Source organism: Carica papaya, chromosome 4, assembly GCF_054855325.1.
Source record: "Carica papaya isolate Zhongbai chromosome 4, ASM5485532v1, whole genome shotgun sequence".
Lineage (NCBI taxonomy): Eukaryota > Viridiplantae > Streptophyta > Magnoliopsida > Brassicales > Caricaceae > Carica > Carica papaya.
The window spans coordinates 31,738,203-31,756,299 of record NC_142312.1 but is presented as its reverse complement, the minus strand read 5'-3'; the positions used below and the strand labels follow the sequence as shown (position 1 = coordinate 31,756,299).

Genomic DNA, 18,097 nt, shown 5'->3' with positions numbered 1-18,097 from the left:
ATATATATATATATACACGTCTCCGTCTGCAAGAATTTTTTTTTACAATAAAAGATATTTTGAGATATGATCCGTGTCACGAATTATATTATTGCAATATTTACTAAATAAAAAAAAAATTGTTTGATTTTACTATTTAATCAAAAAATTTATTTAAAAATTATATTGAAATTAAATTACTCTAATAATATAAATTTTATGATTATCTAGTCAAGAATAGAAATATCCGACTTTAGAAAAAAAAAAAAAAATTATAGAAGAATAATACTAGTGGCTTGAGCAGTGGGTCCATTTAATTTCAGGGCCAATTGTATTAGTACGACTTTTTATCATTCAAATTGGCAAGTAGTTGACAAGACTGACCCAGTCGTTGACAGCTTGTACTTATTCCATAAAATATTATTATACTTCCAGCTGAATTCCTACCCTGGATTACGTCTAATTAAAACTTAATCATCGTTTTGGTAACATACGTAATTAAATATTAATAATTTATATTAAGCCATGACTTAATCATCAATTTACCTTACTCATACAGATGACAATACATGAATATATATATATATTTTGGCTATTTCTATAAAATTAAAAAAAAAATTACTAAGAAAATACTCAAATTATATTATTTCAATTAATTATTTGAACTTTCAATCACAGTTGAATTTTATTTATAAAGCCAAATATTTGCATTTTAAATTAGGTAGGTACAAAATGGCGCGTTGTTGACCAAGTAATCAATTTTACCCTTCACTTGCGTCAACTGGGTTCATGCAACATCTTTTTTCAGCAATGGCCTTCTCTGAAACTTCTACTAATTTTCCTCCTTTGACTTCCAAGCCCTTAGCTCTTCAAAACAAAATTATTACAATTACAGGCGTCTGATATCTGGTTTTGGTAGAATTATTTTCATTTTTTTTTTCTCTGCCGGCTACTCATGTTGTAAGATGATACCAAATTGATCTTCTTCTACCTGGGAAACTAAAACTCTTTAATGGTGATTCGTTTATGGTTTCTGCTTGTTTCTGTTGCTGTTGTTCTCCTTCTTGTCCAGGCCCAGAATGATGATCAATCAGGTTTGCCTCTTAATTTCAATTACTCCAACTTCTTCGTCTCTTCTTCCCTCTTTAACTTTCTGGTTCTTCCTGCAGGATTCATCAGCTTGGATTGTGGGTCGCCAAAAGGTGTTAGATTCGTTGAGAATAAAACAAAGATCGTTTATACCTCCGATGAAAGCTTCATCGACACAGGCGAGATTAGAAATGTGTCAGCTGAATTGCAACCACAATTCCAGCAGCAGATGTGGAATCTCAGAAGCTTTCCTCAAGGAATCAGGAACTGTTACAGGCTGAATCTCACAAAAGGCAGCAAATACTTAATCAGGGCTAGTTTCTTATATGGAAATTATGATGGTCTAAATCAATTACCTCAATTTGATCTTTATCTGGGGCCTAATTTGTGGGGCTCTGTAGCAATACAAAATGCATCCATCCCTGTTATCAGGGAGATGATACATGTAATCTCCTCGGATCATTTACACGTTTGTCTAGTTAACACAGACATGGGTATACCTTTCATTTCAGCTTTGGAATTACGGCTGCTTAGAAATACAACTTACATCACAGAATCTGGATCGCTAGAACTTTTTACAAGATTTGATGTTGCTGGTTCTGCACTAAACCAAACAGCATTCAGGTAAAACCACTCTTCAATATATATATATATATAGATACACAAACATGCAAACAGAAGTTTAATAATCAAGAATGATCGGTTGATCATTAGGTTCAACAAAGATGCTATTGATCGTACCTGGGTGCCCTTTAGCTTCCAGGAGTGGGCCGAGATAAGGACCTCGAATCTTGTCAATATCAGAAATGATTATTTGCCACCAGAAGTGGGTATGCAAACTGCTGCGATACCTAAAAATGCTAGCAAACCTCTACTTTTGTCCTTGGAACCCAGTAATAGGACTTCTCACTTTTATGTGTACATGCACTTTGCTGAGATTCAAGTGCTTTTGCCCAATGAGACCAGGGAGTTCAACATTACTTACAATGGACAGCATTGGTTTGGACCTTTCAGTCCTCCTAACTTCACCACAACCACCATATTCAGCCCATCTGCACTGCTGCCACTAAATGGTTCTTATGAGTTTTCTATCTTCAGAACCAACAGGTCAACTCATCCTCCTCTCCTTAACGCCATTGAACTTTATTCTGTTAAGGAACTCTCACGCTTAGAAACAGACCAAACAGATGGTACGTTGCTGATATTCAATTCTTCATTCCAATTATATGAATATATACACTGATTTTCCTTCAACTTCTTCTCTATGTGTAACATAATACCAGCTGATGCCATGCTGAATATCAAGTCAGCATATGGATTGAAGGAAAACTGGGAAGGAGATCCATGTGCCCCTCAAGAATTCGTCTGGCATGGACTTAAATGCTTCTATCCCGACGGAAAGCCACCTAGAGTAACATCATTGTAAGTTTGTGCTTTCATATGATTGAAGCTCCATGTATTCTCATAAAGTTCACCATCCATTTCAATTTTAAGTCGTCGTTAACTGAAAAGCTTATTGATCACATTATCGTAGGAACTTGTCATCCCTAGGATTGAGCGGCAATATATTTTCAGACATATCAAATCTCTCTGAGTTAGCTGACCTGTAAGTATTTCAGTTCTCACAAACAAAGTATGCTGCCTTGGCAATCTGTTGCAAGAGAGTAGCTAAAATTACCTAACCTTTTTTATTTTCCAAACATCTTTCAGGGACTTATCAAACAATAACTTAACTGGAGGAGTGCCGGACTTCCTAGCAAAAATGGTTTCCTTGAAGGTCTTGTAAGTAGCTGTGGGCTAAAAAACTGACCATGTAATTTTTCACTGATGACTCAAGATTAACTAACCAACATGTTAACTATGTGCCTGCAGAAGGTTGGATAATAATAGGCTAACTGGTTCTATTCCTCCTGAACTGATTCAAAAATCAGACAACCATAACTTAACGCTAAGGTACACAGATGTTCGGTCAATTTGTTTTTCTTCTTTACTGGTCAATGGGGTTTTGAGTCTCGAACCTGTCTTGGTTGAAATAAATTATCTATCTTTTTACTGGTTTAAGTTTTTGCTTAAGTTTATCGAACCTTAACCCACCACTTGAGCTTAACACAGCAAGCAAGCACTAAAACCAAAATTCTGTGAATTCTAGTTTTGAAGGAAACCCAGGGCTCTGTGGGAAAGCTTCATGTAAGAAAAGTAACAAAGTTGTTGTACCTGTGGTGGCATCCGTTGCTTCATTTTCTGTTATAGTGATAGTAGCAGGAGTGACAATGTGGATAATTAGGAGGAAAAAACGAGGTAAGATTAGTTAACTTCGTTCACACTAATGAAGTTTGACATATATCAGAAGAAAGTTTGTTTTGATTAGTATTACTAAGAGTTTTTCAATAACAAGCCTGCCTCATTTTTTTTTTTTTCTGATTTCATCAGCTGGGATGGGGGAGATTGCACATAGCAGAGGACACCAATCATTGGTGCTGTCGAACAATCGCCGTTTCTCATACTCTGAAGTCTTGAAGATCACAAACAATTTTCAGAGAGTTCTCGGTAAGGGAGGATTTGGAACAGTTTATCATGGCTACTTAGATGACACACAAGTAGCTGTTAAGATGCTCTCTCCTTCTTCAGTTCAGGGCTACAAGCAGTTTCAGGCCGAGGTATTACATCTAATTAACTAATAACGCTTGGATAATTTGTTTATATCTGTGATGAACTAATTAAAACTTATATGATATGGCCTTTTATAGGTAGAGCTCCTTTTGAGAGTTCATCACAGAAATTTGACAAGCCTTGTTGGGTATTGCGATGAAGGGACCGACATGGCACTCATCTATGAGTATATGGCTAAAGGGAACTTGGATGAACATATATCAGGTTAGTAGATGTACTATAAAGCTATGCAAGCATATTCACGAATGATGTACTTGTAAATACAGTATTTCAAAAAACTTTTTTTGATCCTTTTAACTATAACGTGAATGAACGGAATATATCAATGTATTTTGAAAATTTTCTTTTCTTATATAATACAGAAAGGAGTAGAAACATAATGAGCTGGGAGAGAAGGCTGCAAGTAGTATTGGAGGCAGCACAAGGTTAATTTCATTCCTTTTTTTTCATGTCCTTTCTTTTAAAACTCATGTAATAATTGATGGAAATGCACTAACAAAAGGAAATGAAAAAACAAATTTATATATAAATATAGGATTGGAGTATTTGCACTATGGCTGCAAGCCACCCATTATCCACAGAGATGTGAAGACTACAAATATTCTGCTAAATGACAATTTGCAAGCCAAACTAGCAGATTTTGGGTTGTCAAGAACTTTCATGGTTGAAGGAGACACTCATGTCTCAACAGTTGTTGCTGGCACTCCTGGATATCTAGACCCTGAGTAAGTGCTTATGCTTGTCTTGTTAGAAAAAAGATTTTGATATGCTGGTGCAGTAAAAGAGAGAGAATTTAACATGTATCTTGTTATGTTGTGTTGTGATGCAGATATTACTTATCAAACAGGTTAACGGAGAAGAGCGATGTGTACAGCTTTGGAGTTGTTTTATTGGAGGTAATTACAGGCCGGTCGGTGATTATGAAAACACATGAAAAGATTCATATTAGTCAGTGGGTAAGTTCGATGCTAGACAATGGTGACATAAAAAAAATTGTAGATCCCAGACTTGTTGAAGATTTCGATATTAATTCTGCCTGGAAAGTGCTTGAAGTGGCAATGGCCTGTGTTTCTCCAACCTCCTTTGAAAGGCCAACCATGACTCAAGTAGTGGCGGAACTGAAAGAATGTCTGGCAGCTGAGACAGCCAGGACCAATTATGGGAGCCCAGAATCTGATTCAAAAGAGTCCATCAATTTAGTGGCTGTGAGCCTTGCCAGCCAACAGACTCCCCTGGCAAGGTAATTTTGTACAGGTTGCTTCAATGAATGTTTGTTCGTGTATATCTGTGTCTGAAGAGAATGATAACAGTGAAAGAAGCTTAACAAGCTTCTATCAGTCTGTCTGTAATTTCCATATAAACCTGTTCATATGTATCACCATATTTTTCAGTAATTTCTTACTATCATGTTCAGAATCAACTTGGAAACAAGACGATTATGAAGTTAAAACGATTAATATCTTTAGAATTTGAGTTATAACTACTAGTTTGTTAGGGAGTTATATGAATAAGTAATATGAATGATAATGAAGAAGACAAGTATCATATGAAACTCAATAATTATGTGAAATTAAGGTTTCAAATAATATTGTTGATTAATATATTTAATTAATTTATAATATAATTAAAATTTTATTATAATAATAATTTTATATAAATAAAATTTTATTAAAATAAAAAATTTTTGATCAATAGATTAATAATTTTATAAATATACTAAATAAACCAATATAAAGTGATGTGAATCAGGACACTGCAATAATTCAAGGGAAAGATAAAGAAAAGAGTAAGGCAACAAGTGCGCAGCCAATCCGCGCTAGCACCCCGGATGGACTTGGCCACATGGGCAACCAAATCCAACTGCCACCGGACCGATCACAAGGAGTCGGGCTAAACGGTTTCAAAACACCTTCAATCTTTTGGTATAAGAGTGGGTGAAGGACGAAATCACAAACGAAGCCCAAGAGAAACAAAAAAGAATATCCGGACGCCACATGCCGCGCAAGTGACCCTCCTCTGGCACACGTGCAGACGGACTCACCTGTACGTACGGGGACATTCCCTGCATGAGGCAGCATGCGGGCGTGCGGACAACACAAAGTCGCACGCCGTGACCATGCACGCAGATCTGCCCAGACACATGCGTGCCCCTGTGCATGTGCAGATCCGCACGACCACCCAGCTGCGCATGCGAGGGGCTTTTCGGGCCCCGGGCAGACACGCCAGTGCGCCTTGCGCATGCTGTTTGCGCGGCTCCTGCACGCAGACAGCCTGGCAGCCCCTCGTAGAGTCCAATTTGGACTCTTTCCATCTTTCCTTTTGTCTTCTAAATCCAGCAAAAATTTCTACTCAGATTTTGATTTATTTCCAGCATAAAAGGAGGAGAAAAGCTACTGCAAGAAGAAGAATTCTACTTCAGAAAAATAAGTCATTTTTTAATTAAATTTATTAGTTTCCCTTGAGTTTTAGGATTAGGATTTTCATTATTTAATTAATTTTTACGACTTCTATTAGAATTATGTAATCCTATTTCCATTTGGATTCGAGAAAAAAAGCCTATATAAAGGCTTTAGATCCTAAGATGTAATCACAACTTCAAGAAATTAATAAAATTTAAATATTGACTTCAAGAAATTAATAAATTAGCTTCGCTAATTTTATGAGAGCGTCTTCAAATTCTTTAAAAGTAAGGAGTTTTTTGAAGTCTTACAAAAGCCGAAGAGTTGGGATAGACTTATCGGATAAGGTATAATGCCTTTCTTTTCTTCGTTTTAATTCCTGATTATCTTGTTTTTACATTACATCTTGGGTGGGTGTAGAAACAACTAATGAAGGTGATTTAGGTTGTTAAAGTTATCTGATCATACGTGGAGCGAGGTTTCAGGAATATTACGGTCATTCCAAGTCCCTCCCCACGTCATAAATGGTGTAAAAAGATAAAACTTATTTTTTCTCCAAAATCAACATAATATCGGAGCTAAATAAATATATTTTAAAATTTTAATTTTAAGATTTTTTTTAAATCCTAAAATAATACAATAGGCATTAATTATCTAGATCTAATCTCATTACCATCCTAGAAAGCCAAATCTGAGACAGAGAAATAGAGCAAGAAATAACTTATATCATAGCGGTGAGCGACAGTTGACAGAAGAGGGTGGTGGCTGGCAATCTGTAAGTCAACGATAAAATTCGCGACACTATAAGGAAAACACATGGATCTACATCAAACTACTAGGTGGAGGCCGTGGAAAAAGGTAAATCGGTGCGTGACTGATATCAATGCATTTGTCCGGAGAAGAAGAACTATCCACAAGGGATGGATTTGTGTGGAAGTCCTTGCACGAATATATCAGGGGGCAATGGTTGACAAAGAAGAACCATTTTCTTTAACTCTGTACGCGACAGAAAAAAAAAAAAAAAGCAAAATCTGTCTGGTGGATTACTTAAAGAAGCCCAAAAGAAGAAGAAAATACATCCATCAATCCAAGGGCATTAAGGTATATACATCTCTATCCAAGTGGAAAAGTAAGATAAATAAGAAGGGAAAGGAAACCTTCCCATAAAGGATTTCTTCTCCCAAACCTGCCAGCAATCTACTCCCTTAAAGGGAGAATCAGCTAAGGAGGGAATTTTCTTCCTAAACTACATAGGAAATCAAAAGAATGAAGAAATCAAATCTCATGCCTTAATGAGAGATTGAGTCTCATCTATTTTGGAGAGATTGTGGGAGTATTACAAACTAGTAGCTAAAGGATATTCACAACAATTTGACATGAATTACAATGAGACTTTTGCTCTAATATCAAGATAAGATACAATTAGAATTATTCTTGTTCTGACGGCACAAAGAAGATGGAAGATTTATCAACTTGATTTGAAATTCGCATTTCCCAATATATTTCTTCAAGAAGAAATTTATGTTGAACAATCCTCAAGGTTCAAGATCAAGAAAAATGAAGATATAGTTTTAAGGTTGAAAAAAGCGTTATACGGTCTTAAGTTAGCTCTGTGAGCATAGCATAGTCGAATTGATACATATTTCATTCAATAAGAGTTTAAAAAGAGTCCAAATGAGGCTACTTTGTACATAAAGTCAGAAGTATTAAATATCTTTATCCTTTCACTTTATGTGGATGATCTTATTATTGCGGGAAAAAATTCATCTATGATAAAAGTATTCAAGTAAAATATGACGAAGCAGTCAAAACAATCAACCTTCTTTATTTATAGTCGTTGACACGCTTATTTGCTGCCTTTTAAATTTGAATTCATGCTCCATGTGTCCAAATTTCTTGTAAAAACTACACTGTGAATTTTCGTTATCCCAGGAATTTCTTTCTTTATGATTTTATTTCTTACAGATTTTACAATAAGGTAATTTATTTTTCTTGTCTTCTTTTCTGCTCCCTATATTATATTGCCTCGAATTTTTGGTTTATTTGATCTTGAGCATGAAAGTTTATGCTTCGACTACAAGACACCTTATAAAGATGCTTCATGTCTTCTTGCCATCCTGTTTTCGTGAACTTGAGGAGAATCAATAAGTTCTAAAATGGTTAACATCGATAGGCCTTTTGATTCCTCTATGATAGTTACCACTATCTCAAAATTTTCTAGCAAACTGATCAACATTTTCTCCATTACTTGTTGATCAATAATGCAATCGTCATACACTTTTAGTTTATTCACAAGATTTATTATTGTAGATGAATAATCTTTGATGGTTTCTCCATATCTTATTTTTAAATTCTCAAACTCACGTTTTAATAATTGAAGCTTGAATATTCTTGCATTTTTTGTTCCTTTAAATTCATTCTTCAAGATGTCCCATACTTTTTTTTTTGGCTAATGTGACTTCATTATAAATGGAAATATTGTATCTGAAATGGCAAAATGAACTTTGTCTAATACTTCAAAATTATTTTTTGGTCAATCTATGCTCACTAAAGTTAATGTATTAATATTACCCTTAACTTCTAATATACCATTTTCTACTACTTCCCATAAGCCAGATGCGAGTAAGACAACCTACATTCTAATATTTCAATATCTGTAGTTTTCTTCATCAAAAAATGAAACAACTTGTTGCTAGGTTGTGCTTGCGAAAGCTATAAATTATATTTTGTAGACATTGTACTATGGACTTCTTAATCTTTAAGGCTTTGATACCAATTGTTGTTAATATTAGAGTTAATTGTGCAAATAATAATAAAAGTAAAGAAAAAAAAAAGAGGAAGAAAGAAAATATATTTTATGTAATATAAAATATTTTTATATATCTTTAATGAATTACAAACAAATATATTTATACACGTAAAGAAAAACTTACGACCACAAATAATTTATACATTCATAAATAATTTATATTAAATTTTAGATAAATTAATAATAGTAATTATGAAAGAGTTAATGAGAAATTTCTTTATTTTCTAATAGATCCAATCTTGGCGAACATGTTGAAGTCTTGTTGAAGTTTTTTGGATCTTGCCCTGGTGATAGCATTTGGATCTTCTTTCCCAACTCTCCAAGCCCATCTACTTGGTTGATCTTGGGCTGTTCTTGGGTTTGAACCGATTTAGGAAAGAAAGTAGGACCGATTTGGCTTTCTTTTTTGGTGTTGGAGATGCGGGGATTCCAAGGGGGAAAAGGAATCCCTGTTCCCGAGGGATTGGAAATTATCGCAGGCACGGGATTTCTCATCCGTGTGATCTGTATGCGTGCGTGTGCAGGCGGCCTCCCATACTGTCCTCGTGCGCGCGGACATCCTCTCCCGTGCGCTGCTCGCGGGTGAGCTCGTGGGAACGGGCCTTTCCTGAGGTGTCCAGGTTCACATCAGAACACGTACCATCTTCTCGTATAACACAGTAGATTCACTTTCTGGTTTCGCAGAATCCCACCAGTTAGGTCCCAGATACATATCAAATTTTGGCATTTCATTGTTTTCATCATAATCTCCATGGAAAAAAGTTGCTCTAATCAAATGTAGGTTGCCTTTTCAAGTCCTACTTCGTAACAGTTTCTGATTCCTTCAGGAAAGCTTCCTCCTTGCTGAAGTGGTTTTTCAAGAATGTCTGTTGAAATTTAGGCAATACACTGCTGTTAATACCAGTGTCTGATGAATCTTGCATTTGAAATGTACAGAATGCTGGTTATTGGATCAATACTAGAACTCCGAGATCCGCACTCAGTACTAATGGACCCGAGAAAAGAAGAGAAGTAGCATATAAGAATCATATATATCGTTTGTGCAATACTAAAACTGATAGTTCAGAAGTTTAGATGTGGAAACCTGATTGATCTTGGGCATGAACTAGAATTGCAAGAAAAGCAAAGAGAAAGAACCAAATTGTCCGTGTCATATTCCAAGATTCAAGAGATGAAGGAAGCCAATATTATCTTTAGAAAAGATTAGGTGATGTAGATGTGTTATAAAGTTGTAATGTTGAAGTACATATAAATATCCATTGTCATTGTAAAATGGCAAACATCATAGATGAGAGGCGGAAATGTAAATGAACCTTCACTACTGATTTATAAGTTCAAGTTGGAGTAGCCGAAAATGATGACTTGGAAAAAAAATTCAATGGCTGTTTCCTCTAAATTGAAGAGAAAATTTTGTAATCTCATACATGCATCACACAACTTTCGTGGAAAAAATACTAACAATTAATAGTAAATTAGATCTAAATCACTCGTTGTTAAAAACTTAATTTCAAATTATTGGTAACATATGAGTTAAACTTTTATATGAAATTAGATATTAATATATTTTTTTTTATAAATAATTGAAATATTAAAAAAAAAAATACATATAAGAACATAGAGTTTGTAGTTTAGAAAATTTAATTTATTTTCTAAATTCAAAATCAAATTTGTATCTTCTTTCTAATCACTTACCCACAAAGGTTTTAATTAATAAAAAATATTATCTTTTTTAATCACAATATAATTTAATCATTATACAAAAAATAATAATAATAATAATAAATCCTCATTTGACAGTGAATCATCAATCATTCTGTGTCTGTTCATTGTGATTTCCTGAATTGAATTTGGGCAAATGGAATCTTGGAATATTGATGAAATTATATCACAGAAGTCTGCTCTCTAGGCTCTACTCACAATTTAGTCAACGCATATAACATTTTATTTTCACCAATTTCGGCCCCTCCGAGTTGACTTTAGGGACGATCAAGCAAGTGGAATTTATAGTTGCATCTGTAAATTTCTTTGTACCATGCGACGACTTGACTGAATTTGTACCTAGATATACCGTAATACAAGTTAAAAAAAATTTGTAAGTATCTTTTTCTCCCCCCAAAAGTGTGTGTCATAAAAAATATATAGTTGCATGCATTCTTCCTTCTTACCCTGCTCAACAAGAAATTCAAGAAGATGAAACAGACTTTTGCACATTTTCTCTTTGCAATAACAGCAGTACTTGTTGTTCGTGCGCAAGATCAATCAGGTTTCCAAATCTTTAACTTGTGAATACATGTACACGATGTGTGTGTGTACATATATATATCATCATATGTGTTAATATCTGATCTTTTTCTCCTGACTCCCTCAGGTTTCATTAGCATAGACTGTGGATCTGTGAACACAAGCTACATCGATGCAGTGACGAGTGTAAGGTACATTTCGGACGACGGCTTTGTTGAAGGCGGTGTTAGCAGGCGTGTGGCAGCCAAGTATCAAGATCAAAGTCTTCAACAACCACTTTGGAATCTCAGAACATTTCCTCAAGGAACCAGAAATTGCTACAAAGTAGGAATTAAAAAGGGTAACCGGTATTTGATCAGAGCAATTTTCTTTTATGGAGATTATGACGAAAAAGGTGAAGTACCAGAGTTTGATTTATATCTTGGACCTAACTTATGGGAAACAGTTCAGTTTGGTAATGAGTCAACAATTCTCTTTAAGGAGATAATACACTTTACATCATCAAATTTTATACAAATATGTTTATTGAATACTGGTTCCGGAACACCACTGATATCAGCTCTAGAGCTCAGGAAACTGGTAAATAACACCTATAAAACTCAGTCTGGGTCATTGCAAATCTTTGTAAGACTAAATACAGCTCCCAAGACAGATCAAATAATCAGGTTTGCCATGCCATTTTTTGTTTCCTCAAATTTCATTTCAAAAGAGTTTTAATGCTCTGTGATTTACTGAGTACTGACAACCTGATTTATGAATCAGATTTCCAGACGATGTTTTAGATCGGAGGTGGGTGCCCTTTCATTATGAAAAGTGGACAGGGATAAACACATCACTGGCAGTTGATTCACAAGGCAACCTCAATTACAAGCCACCGCCTATTGTCATGAGCACTGCAGCCACACCCGCCAATTCAAATGAGTCTCTGGATATTTTTCTCGACATTGGTGATCCCGCAGCTAAGTTTTATGTGTTCATGCACTTTGCTGAGCTTCAAGAACTACAGGCAAACCAGTTCAGGCAATTCAACATTTCATGGAATGGAGAGTTTTGGTTCGGGCCTGTTGTTCCTTCTTACTTAATGACAACCACAGTGTTTAGTCCTTCAAATTTAAATGGAGGAAAACATAATTTCTCAATCTACAAAACACAAAATTCTACACTTTCTCCAATCATCAATGCCCTTGAATTGTATATGGTAAAAGAATTCTCACAGTCAGAAACCGAGCAGGATGATGGTATGTCCCACCCCATTCGACTTTGTGATCACTCATTTTTTCATGACCCAAACTTCTAAAACAAGATTTACATATTCTCATTTTCTGAACTTCTAGCTGATGCGATCATGAACATTAAATCCTTGTATGGATTCAAGAGAAATTGGCAAGGAGATCCATGTGCCCCTCAAGCATATTCATGGGACGGTCTTAATTGCAGCTACAATAACAGTGATCCACCCAGAATCATATCCTTGTAAGATTTCTACATTTAAGATGTACTAATTGGGCTTGATAATAACTCTCCTATGATAAAATAACTTAGCATGCATCAGAAACTTGGCGTCTTGCGGATTGACAGGAGATATACCGGCCTACTTATCCAATCTCAATATGCTAGAAGAACTGTGAGTAAAACAATTTATTAGTATGAGTACTGAATTAAAAATAGTATCATTCTCATTCATATTATTGTATTTGAATCGCTAGGGACTTATCAAACAATAGTTTGAGTGGATCTGTGCCTGACTTCTTTTCAAAATTGCCATCCTTGAGGGTCCTGTAAGTTACTAATGATACAAGTTACAACTGATTTTTTTTTTCAAATTCTTTTGGGTGGGTGAAAGACTGAAAAACTTCTTTAATGGGGTTTTAGGAACTTAAGCATGAACATGCTGACTGGTTCGATTCCAGAAGAACTCATCAGAAAAGTAGAGGATGGTTCGCTGTCTTTAAGGTATACCTTAGAACAGTTTATCTGTTTCAGTTACCATTTTAAGGCTTTCATCAACACACACCTGGAAATTCTTTGTCCTTATAATAGGTAACAGGAAGATGAAAGATGTTAATTTCTTAAGCTGTAATTATAATTCTAAGCCTTCCAATTCGTTTCATATTCAGTGTGAATGAAAATCCGAATCTATGTTCATCAGCTTCGTGCAAGAAGAAGAGGAGCTTGGTTATTCCATTGGCAGCATCATTTGCTACATTATTTGTTCTCATAACTGCATTGGCCATCTTCTGGCCCCTTAAAAGAATGATGAATGGTATAACTCCCGCTCACATTCCACTGATTGTGCATCTTCTGTTGATTAACAGAAAACTTGGAAGAGAAAAAAATTAAGATTGTTATAATTTTATCAGGTAGGAAACTTGATTGTCACAAAAACAACAAAACAGATCTCTCCTTGGAGTCAAAGAACCTGAAATTCACATATAATGAGATTGTGAGGATCACTGATAACTTTGAAACTGTTCTTGGTGAGGGAGGTTTTGGTAAAGTTTACCTTGGCTACCTAGATAACAATGAAGTAGCTGTAAAAGTGCTATCTCTAGCTTCTCGCCAAGGCTATGAGCAGTTCGAGGCAGAGGTATGAGGAACTACTAAGTATTAATAAAATCAAAGAAAAAAGGTAACTAATTACGTACTTCCATTTACAGGTGAAAATCTTGTTAAGAGTACATCACAGAAACTTGACAGCCCTTGTTGGTTACTGCTATGAAGACACCAATATGGGACTAATTTATGAATACATGGCTAATGGCGATTTAAAGGAGCATCTTTCAGGTTTGATCCTCCATATAGGAGTTCTTTTCCTTCTTTCCATGTAACTATATTCGCATATAATCCAAGACTTTGTACTGAAACAAGTTTAGAAAGGTTTAGACTTCTTTTTCTTTTTTCAAAAATGCGTTCAGGTAAGAAAGGGAATATCTTGAGTTGGGAAGAGAGGCTCCAAATAGCTACAGAGGCTGCACAAGGTTAGCAATAAATGTTTGTTTCCTCTATATGTATATATACCTTTCCGGAAGTGAAAGTGATTTTGAAATGCAGGACTTGAATATCTACACCATGGCTGTAGGCCACCCATGGTGCACAGGGATGTGAAGTCCACAAACATTTTATTGGACGATAAGTTCCATGCAAAACTAGCTGATCTCGGGTTGTCCAGAGCTTTTCCAACCGAAAGTGATACTCATGTATTCACAGCAGTTGCTGGGACACCAGGGTATCTTGATCCTGAGTAAGTACTTGATTCAACATCCCATCATACTCATCTTACTTAAGGTGCAAACAACTATAAACAAAAAATTATGAATTTCAGCGAAGTAACCTTGGTTTGATAATACGTTAAATATTATTCCGGATGCAGATATTGTCAATCCAATTGGTTAACGGAGAAGAGTGATGTGTATAGCTTTGGGGCTGTTATGTTGGAGATAATAACAAGCCGGCCTGTGATTGCAAAAGCAGTAGGGGGTGAAAATAATCATCTGAGTAATTGGGTTCAATCTATGCTTGAGAATGGGGACATACAAAGCATTGTTGATCCCAGATTACATGGAGGTTTTGACACAAACTCAGCCTGGAAAGCAGTAGAAGTAGCCCTGGCTTGTCTGTGTCCCACTGGCAGCAGAAGGCCAGCCATGAACCATGTGGTTGTGGAGTTAAATGAATGCCTGGAAATGGAGAGAGCCAGAAAGGTTGGACATCCTAACTCAGAAAATAGAAATGATATGGTAAAGGTGAATCTCAATCTTGAATTTGCTCCCCTAGCAAGGTAACAGGAACAAGAAAACTTCCAACCCCTGTTCAATCATACCCGAAAACTTTTTCGGGCATAATTATTCAATGCAAAGAGAAAAATAAAATCTATAGTTCTTTTTCTCTAGAATATCTATTCCACAATGTGATATAATACACTATTGTCTTATTAAGGTTTTGTCATGTAACAGATATATTATTCAATAATAATGTAATATTTGTTTAAAGGACACTTAGTACCGGATAAGAAATATTCTTTTCATATATAACAATGACTTGAAACATATTTTTATTTTTGTAAACACTGTTGAGCCTTGTGAAGTTCTGAGAGGTAAGAAGAATAGATAGCAAAGTACAAAGAAAAAAGAAGGAAAAGTTGCTGGAATGATTTTAGATCGAATTTTTCAGCATACATCAACTCCTTAAATAGAAAATAAATTTAAGATAGCCAACATAAATATTAAATCAAATTTACTGATTATACATGTTCCAAAAAACATATTTCCAATACTGATTTACTGTAGATCTGTATATTTCCAACAATTTGTATTAATTTTCTGCATATTTCCAACTTGTATTAATTTGCTGCAGATTTCCAACACCTTATGTTAATTTTTCTGGAGATTTGCATCAGTCTTTATTCAAAGAAAGACTCTTTAGTTAACACTCTTCCTTGAGTTTTTCTTTGAATATACTTATCTTTGGCCTAGATATTCAAATTTGCCTCTTGAAAGTGGTTACTTGAGGCTATACAAGGTCTTCTTTAACTTATATATCATATCAGTCTTTCCTTCAATAACAAATCTCAGAGATTATTCAACGAAAATCTCCTCTTGCAGAGACCATTCAATAAAACTGATTTTACATCCAAATGATAGAGCTTCCAATTTGGCTTTGTTGCTAAGGCCACTAGTAGTTTGATGGTGTCATGCTTTGCTACAGGTGCAAAGGTATCACCATAGTCCACTCCTGATAATTGTGCATAACTCTTCACCACTAACCTTGCTTTGAATTTGAAAATGGAACCATTAGAGTTGAATTTAGTTATGTATACCCACTTGACTCCAATAACATGCCCATTTTCAGGCCCATACAAGCTGTGAAGTGTCATTTTTATTGATCATATTAATTTCCTCCTCCATGGCAAGCTGTCACTCCTTGTACTTCATAGCCTCTTTTTAATTTGTTGGTTCAATGATGGCCAAATTACACCTTTCATAATCCTCTGCCAATAACTTGGTTTTTGTGGGTGGTGTGTCTGCAATTGGATCATCAAATTTTACATAATCAAGTCGAACATTTCCAACAGGAACACTTTAGAAACTTGATGCTGCAATAGCTGCATCTTGTATGAGTTTCTTATACCACTTTTAGAATGTTGATTCATCAACAAGCACATCTCAACTCACAAAAACTTTTCCTGTCACCATATTATAAACTCTATTACCCTTGGCCTGAGCTTCGCAATTAGCTAGCATAGGCATATCAGTAACCATTCCACTCTTTTGCATAAACTTCAAGAGTCAATATTGTAATGACTAAATCTTTTATGCCACAATCAGGTTAAATCATCATAGACAACAAAAGCAGGTTGATTTGCATATCTCAAACTAATCACGTAATTATTCTCATTTTTCTTGATATTTGCTACTAACACATTTTCATGATCATAAATAAAACAGTTTTTATTTTTAAATAAAATAGAATAGTCACTCTTTTGCATTTGAGAAACGTTCAACGAATTTTTCTCTAAACTAAGAATAAAGAACACATCTGTTATGAGTTTGATACCTTACTTAGTTTAAACTAGTATTGAGCTTTTTTCTTGAACTTCCACAAGTGCCCCATTACCAAGTGTTATTTTAATTCTACAATTAACTTCCAAGTTGCTGAATAATATACGTTATTTGGCTATATGGCTTGTGCATCCACTGTTCACATAAGAGGCCTCAATTATCATGAAAAGATGACTTTCCTGCTATGTATGTTTTTCAACAAAATAGACTTGTTGCTGTTGAAATGGTTGTTTTCGTTGTTGAGTCTCATCTTTGTACTGTGATGCTTGATTATTTTTCTTCCAGCACATCTTCTCTATATTACTATATTTTTTGCAAATCTTGCATTGTACTCGCTTCAAACATTTATTCTCAAGATGGTTAAATTTACCATAACTTCCATAAGAAGAATACTTTCCTTTTCTTAATGAATCTTTTGAGCTTTGTGTCTACTTTCCTTTATTTGCTTAGGATTGACCTTGATCTTTTGAAGTTGAGGTCAAAAACTTATAACTCTGCCTTGTTTGAAAAACATTCTTAGTGATCTTATCATTTCTAATTGAAACTCTCTACTTCTGAACCTATAATTTACTGATAAGTTCAACAATAGTAAACTTTTTAAGATTATATGCTTCTTCAATTATAAAAAATTTTGATTCAAACTTCTCAGAGAGGCTGATCATTTTTTTTCAACCATTCTTTGATATTTGAATTCTCCTCCAAGTAAGCTCATTTAATTAACAAGATTTATAACTGTTGCAAAATACTATTTAATACTTTCTCCCTCCTGCATTCTCAACAGTTCAAACTCTCTTTTTAGAATCAATAATTTCACACCTCTCACTTTAGCGCTCCCTGCAAATTCTTCATTCCAATAGTCTCAACCTTTCTTGACTGTTTTGAGAGCCACCGATCTTGTAATATGTCTTCAGACACTGCAGAATGAAGAATTGAAAGAGCTTTAAATCTCAAATATTATGCCTCAAATCTCAAAGTTTAGACGTATTCTGCTGATATCCATAAATTGTAGTGCCTCAAACTGAAAAATTAGGCACGTTATGACAGTGCACATTTATAAGAAAATTCGTGAATATGTAAGTTCTAAAACAACTTTCAAATTGATTAAAATATATTCAAACACTATATATCAATAAATATTTTATATTACATTTTTATTGAAAGTTTGAAGAATTTAAGTTATTTAAATAAAATGGTCTCTCAGCTCAAATCCAAAATACAATCAACATATTTTAATTCTTCAAATCAAAATCTTCAGTCAGTTTACACATTCCAAATTTTTCATGTGCAACTTATTTTTTAAAATTTGAAAGAAAATAACATGTGATGAGCTCATATCTAAATGAATAATAAAA

General features: G+C 34.7%; 2 protein-coding genes across 3 annotated transcripts; both read left to right on the top strand.

The window, feature by feature from the left end:
• Positions 1 to 742: 742 nt before the first annotated feature.
• LOC110808893 (LRR receptor-like serine/threonine-protein kinase IOS1) lies at positions 743 to 5,158 on the top strand. The gene is made up of 13 exons (XM_022034527.2): positions 743 to 1,073; positions 1,149 to 1,692; positions 1,783 to 2,258; positions 2,352 to 2,490; positions 2,603 to 2,674; positions 2,779 to 2,850; positions 2,941 to 3,021; positions 3,218 to 3,366; positions 3,499 to 3,725; positions 3,816 to 3,942; positions 4,101 to 4,163; positions 4,274 to 4,463; positions 4,568 to 5,158. The coding sequence occupies exons 1-13, from the start codon at positions 992 to 994 to the stop codon at positions 4,980 to 4,982; spliced, it is 2,637 nt and encodes an 878-aa protein (XP_021890219.2). The 5' UTR covers positions 743 to 991; the 3' UTR covers positions 4,983 to 5,158.
• Positions 5,159 to 10,969: 5,811 nt separating this feature from the next.
• On the top strand, positions 10,970 to 15,176 carry LOC110808913 (LRR receptor-like serine/threonine-protein kinase IOS1). Of its 2 annotated transcripts, XM_022034553.2 has the most exons (13): positions 10,982 to 11,209; positions 11,315 to 11,852; positions 11,950 to 12,425; positions 12,522 to 12,660; positions 12,740 to 12,811; positions 12,894 to 12,965; positions 13,060 to 13,140; positions 13,305 to 13,450; positions 13,548 to 13,774; positions 13,845 to 13,971; positions 14,103 to 14,165; positions 14,239 to 14,428; positions 14,558 to 15,176. In XM_022034553.2, exons 1-13 carry the CDS (start codon positions 11,137 to 11,139, stop codon positions 14,967 to 14,969), a joined length of 2,616 nt encoding a protein of 871 aa, XP_021890245.1. In that variant the 5' UTR covers positions 10,982 to 11,136; the 3' UTR covers positions 14,970 to 15,176. The 2 variants fall into 2 exon arrangements, with proteins under 2 accessions (XP_088075167.1, XP_021890245.1); XM_088219041.1 differs by lacking the exon at positions 14,558 to 15,176 and having other exon boundaries at positions 10,970 to 11,209; positions 14,239 to 14,432.
• The last annotated feature ends 2,921 nt before the right edge of the window (positions 15,177 to 18,097 follow it).